At 51.4% G+C, this 5,449-nt stretch overlaps 1 protein-coding gene across 1 annotated transcript in view; it reads right to left on the reverse strand.

The window, feature by feature from the left end:
- Nucleotides 1–841: 841 nt before the first annotated feature.
- LOC308122971 (semaphorin-6C-like) overlaps nt 842–5,449 on the reverse strand; it is a gene marked incomplete at its 5' end in the record, with an annotated part of 28,695 nt that continues 24,087 nt past the window's right edge. The window contains 3 exons of the mRNA XM_080485153.1: nt 842–4,578; nt 4,707–4,838; nt 4,914–5,173. Of these exons, the coding sequence (XP_080341279.1) occupies nt 3,358–4,578; nt 4,707–4,838; nt 4,914–5,173 (1,613 nt within the window). The 3' untranslated portion in view covers nt 842–3,357. The remainder of the gene's footprint in view (nt 4,579–4,706; nt 4,839–4,913; nt 5,174–5,449) is intronic.

Here is a 5,449-nt window from a genome sequence, read left to right on the forward strand (position 1 = left end):
ATTTGTCGCCATCAAACTGTGTTTATGTTTCCTGACTGACATCATCTTGGGAAACCTGCCGCAAGGGTTTCTGGGAGATCAAAGATGGCGTTGTGGAAAGCTCAAGCCAAATGATCCAACATTTGACCGATTCAGTCGGGAAAAAAATCCAGACTTTCTTAAAGAGTCTTCAAGCCACAAGAAGCGTCTGAAATGTGAAACAGATTTTCCTTTTTCCGCTGTGAATCCAGATCCGGTGCGATCGAATGAACAAACAGGATGTTGTGACTCGATGTCTTGGAAATGTGATGCCAAGATGTCAACAAACCCAGGGATGTTCCGCCAAATATAAATGCTGAAATGACATATTTGTATGAGTGTAATGAGGGATTTCCTTCAGAAAGGTACTGACAACCGATTAGAGATGTACGTCAACAAATAATAGTCTGTGTGATGTGAGAACCGACCAGCAGGAGGCAGCAGAGCTCCACATTAAAAGCTACAGGAAGTCTGAGGTAAGAATTGATGTCTTTAATCCAAGAAACCTTCAGAATCAGATTATTTCCTTGTCTTTTCCTACGGTTTGGAAATGCTTCTGCAGCGCAGAGTCTCTGTAACACCTGGACCGTCACAGAGACTGGATCTGTAACACACGGAACCATTTTTCAGGCCTTCACTGGACCTGGGGTGGACTCTAGATCAGGCAAACTGGAATTGAACCTTCAGCTCCTCCAGCATCATTTCTGTTCTCTGATGCTAACCGATGCTATAGCTAACATGTGATAGTGATTTGGTTATTGATGGTTCGCCATGAGCTGGATAAAACAGCGTAACAGAATGAAAGCCCGGTCAGCAGTGATGTTCCACATTAGTCTTTATTTACAGCTTCATCATGAAGACCAGAAAGAACCTAACAGATCCACATTATTACACTGTGGTTCATGGGAGGCCCCCCAGGGGGCGCTGCAGGCCACAGCAGACCCCCCCAGGGTTGCACATTCAGAGAAATTTATTTCCAAGGTTACGACTGTTTCCTCATACAAAAAGAACTTTTAGAAAAAGTTTTTATTTTTCTGCTGTTTCGCACGAAAACTTCTGCCGGCGCGGACCAACGAGTCTTCAGTCTGTATCCGTCCGGGGACTTCCTGTCCGTCACTCCTTATTGCAGCGGATTTATAAAAGAAAGCATGTGAATATAGAGCTGGTCTGGGACCTGGGTCCGGTTCAGAGGGGATCTGGACCCGGGCCCAGTCGCAGATTTCTGAACTTCGGCTCGTGACTTTTTCAACCTTTTGGTTCCAGACGTGTTTTGGCGTCGACTTTCTGCTCAGATTTTACGCATAAATACAATTATGTAGAAAAGCATGAAAATGACACATTTGAACAAAATGAACCTTCATTTTTGGTGTTTGAGAGCTGAAAGACAAAAACATTCTGACAACTTAAATGAAAATGTAGAAAAACGATGAGGATTCTGCGTAGAAATCCAAACCTTTAACCTTTGACACAGATTTACTTTATAAATCAACCAATTTACCAAATCTACGTGTTTTTCTTCCTGAATTGTCGACTTGAGTCTCTTTGGCTGGTTTAAACTTCATTCTGAGATCAGTTTTAAGTTCTGCACGACTCCTGCTGACTTCGTCTGAGTCGACTTTACCGGACAGGAAGTGGAATCCATTTGTGACGCTCGTTGGAGCGGCTGATGTTCGAGCCGTTAGCGGTGAGACGAGCAAGTTCACGGTCACGAGAGAAAGTTGTACAGAGAAAAAAGCATGAGCTCTTTGGAATTTCCCTGTTTTCATCAGGAATTTGTTGTAAAGTTTGATCTGTCCGCTTCACGAGTACGAACACAAAGGTTTTCCAGCAGGTTTTAATTAAAATGTCTGATCAAAGTCAAGAACAGGAAACCCCCACAGAGGATGGAATCTGGTCCGCCAGAGGCGTTAAGAATAGAAAAACCGAAGAAGACATGAGGGTGATTAAGTGAAGAGTACCTGCTGTTCCTAATGTGTCCATGGGGGGGCGCAGTTTGACTTCTATACACTCACTCATGCAAAGAAGGAAAACATGTAGTTGCATTTGCAGAAATCCCATGAAAAGTGAATCAAAAGTGAATCTTTTCACGACGAAATTGAATTTTGTTTCAACAGTTCGGACAGTTTTTTGTGTTTTGTTACTTTTGCAACGTTGTAAAAATCTCTGAACGAACGGCGATGGTGAAGCGCTTGGTGTTTGTACTCGTGACTCTGAGGCGGATCGATTCCTTTCAGGATGATTGATGACCCTCATCAGCTGGGGTCAGATCCAGAGTCCTGCAGAAGATGGACGATACAGAAAACGTACTTCCCGAAGCTGTGTGACGTGTCTGAACGCCCAACAGCTTCGTCTGAACATGCTTGGCTTGTTATCATGATGGAGAACAGAAAGATAGAGGGGACTTTGAATTAATCTGATCTGAGGTTGAACCCCCGGTGGTCCACATCTCAGAAGGATTCTTTGAGAACAGATTTACTTATTGCTTCATACGCCCAAACAGCTTGAATCTAATATTCCACCCCACAAAGATCTCCCACCGGACTGAACGACTCGTTGAAGACAAACTCTGGAGGACACGCCCGCTGTCACCAACATACACAAGCAAAGCACTGGGCAGTACTTCATCCCTGGAGCCAATCCAAGAAGGTCCCAGAACACCGTTTGGAAACCACAGTTTGGGAACCACCACTCCGGGCCCATGGTGCTTCATTTTCTATCTTACTTTACCGTATATTGACATTTTGACATGTCGGCTGATCTGAGGCCGTGTTGAAGAAAACCAGAATGAGCCTTTTGCTTTATTTTGAAAGCTCCTGCTTTTGTACGTTATGACAGTGGGCGTGGCCACCAGTTGGTCTTCACTGTAATATTTTGTCCAATCAGAGATCAGACCTCCTTCGAGGCTCCAGGTGAAAACAGTGAGGAACCGGAGGTTTCCGGAACCTTTGATGGGACTGTTTGTGTCTCAGGTACCAATGTGGTACAACGAGGAGCTTCTCCGTAGTGAGCCGACACAAACCGAGCTCTACGTTCCTCCTGGAGTCGCTGTAAAGCGGAGGACCGGGACAGGAACCAGAGGCGAAGGTGTAACATCATGAAACCTTGGCCCTTTGTCAGTGTTCCTCCTCTGACAGACTCTTCAACATTTCTCGCTCGGCTCCTGGAGCGCCGCCCCGTCTCTGAGGGCCGAGCGTCTGAGGAGTCACCGGAGCGCTTCACTCGGAGCGGACCGACGGCGTCGGACTGAGTGGTGACAGAACCGTCAGCTGGTCTCTGCAACCGCTCACTGCTCTCGGTTCCGCTGGGCGAGGACTACAGTGGCGCTGCGTCCCCTCTGTCTCAGTACTCGTATTTCTTTGCCTCTGCGCCCGGCGACGCCGCTGAATTGGGCAGGAAGAGCGGTTTGGGCGGGATTTGTGGTTTGAGCGACGCTGTCCTGCGGACGATGGCTGCCCGCTGTGGGAGTGGACCTTCATTGTAGCTGTGCTGCCGCGTCAGGCAGGCGCTGGCGATGGACGCCCGCGGGTTCTCACGGGTCGCCCCTCCTCCCGCAGCACCTGGCCGGACGTTGCTGCTGCTGTTGTTGGTGTTCATCTTGGCGAGGAAGTGCTGCGAGTAGGACGCCCCACGCTGGTTGAAGCTGTGGTGGCGGGGCACAGCCCCGCCCACGCTTCCCATCTTGATGAGGGCGTGGCGCTGGGAGTGGTGACGTGTGACGGATATGGCTCCGCCTCCTCCAGGTCGCTCCGGTATGACCTGCTGCTGCAGTGGCGTGGAGGAGGACGAGGAGGAGGCAGAGGGTATGGAGGTGGAGGAAGTGGGGTTGTTGGAAGAGGTGGTGGATGAAGAAGAGGAGGAGGTGGAGTTTGCGGGAGGCGGGTCGAGCTGTTTGCCGTCACTTGGCAGCAGTGAGGCGTTGAAGAACGGCTCGGTCTCCAGGATGGGCGGCTGCGGCTGCTGGTGCCGAGCGCTGTTGTTGTTGTGGTTGTAGTGGTGGAGGCGTGTCTGTCCGTGGTGGTGATGGTGGTGATGGCTGTGGTGAAACCCCCCGGTGGAGGAGGAGGCGGCGGCCCCAGGGAACAGTGAGGATGAGGAGGTGGAGGTGAGCACCTTGATGCCGCCGGTTCCTGATGCGCTGACCTCGTGAATGTGTTTGAGCAGTTCATCCAACGCCGACACGTCGACCACCGCCTGGGGCAGAGACTGCTGGGGGGGCGGTGCCGCTGCAGCTCCTCCCCCTCCTGCTGCTGCTGCTTGCTCTTCATTGAGGACCTTCCTCTTCTCAGGGAGGTGCAGGGACGAAGAAGAAGCACCCACCCCGTGCGCCGCGCTGCTGCTCAGGCTGTGGTGGTTGGAGAAGGGGAAGTTCCCCACCACGGCCATGAAGCCCAAACTGGACGCCGAGCAGCTGGGACCTGGTTTGGGCTCCTTGGCGTTGTTGCAGTTCTGGTTCTTCTCGTACTGATGCTGCCTCAGAGCCTTCATGCTCTTGATGGGCAGCTCGGGCGTAGAGTCGGGCGTTGGCAGGCCGGAGAGCTCCCCATCACCCTGAGAAAGAGACTGACCTGAGGTTAGACCACATAGACAGGAAGCAGGCAGGAGAAACAACAGGAAATGGACAGAAACCAGACAGACAGAGGACAGGCTGTCTGACTGTATAGAGACAGCCATGATGGTGTGGACGGTACCTGGGACAGGCTGAGTTCGGGGTCGCCCAGCTGGAGGCTCTGCTGTGCGGAGTTGAGGAGGCTCGGGGAGGCGTGGCCATTGGGGATGAAGGAGCTGTACATCTTTGGCGTCGAAATGTCCAGTGTGTCCTCCTGCAGTGAGAAACACACCGAGTGTGAGAAAGATTCAGTCTCCGTCACTCGGCGTAGAATTTTAGCTCCTCCCACCTTTGGGTGCCCGTCCAGCAGCCCGTTGAGCCCGTTGAGCCTGGCGAGCGAGCGCAGTGACAGGGCGTGCGACAGCGAGGCCTCGGGGTCCTTACCCAGCCGCCCGGCCCGGTGGGCGGCGCCGCGGCCGCAGTAACATGACACCATGAAGGCTGACAAGATGGCGCCCAGGAAGAACGCCACCAGCACGCAGGCGATCAGCAGCGTGTAGTGAACATTAGCCGTGGAGCGCTGCTCCATGTCCGGCAGATGGCGAACACCTGGAGGAGAGAGGACCGGGTCAGTTCACCTGAGGTCCAGACCAGAGACCAGACCAGACTTGTTAGCCTCGATAGCATGACCGCAACACAGGAACGGCTGTTAGCTCGAAGCTAAGCTAATGTAGATGTGTCATCAGCAAACAAAGTTTTATCTGCAGGAACACGAGTCATAAATCTGAAAAATGTTTGGACAAGACTAAAGACTGAAACTAGAAACTAAAGACTGAAACTAGAGACTGAAGATGGGAAGCAAGAGACTAAAGACTGAAACTAGAA

The sequence above is a fragment of the Lipophrys pholis genome (assembly GCF_963383615.2).
Source record: "Lipophrys pholis genome assembly, chromosome: 17".
Classification (NCBI taxonomy): domain Eukaryota; kingdom Metazoa; phylum Chordata; class Actinopteri; order Blenniiformes; family Blenniidae; genus Lipophrys; species Lipophrys pholis.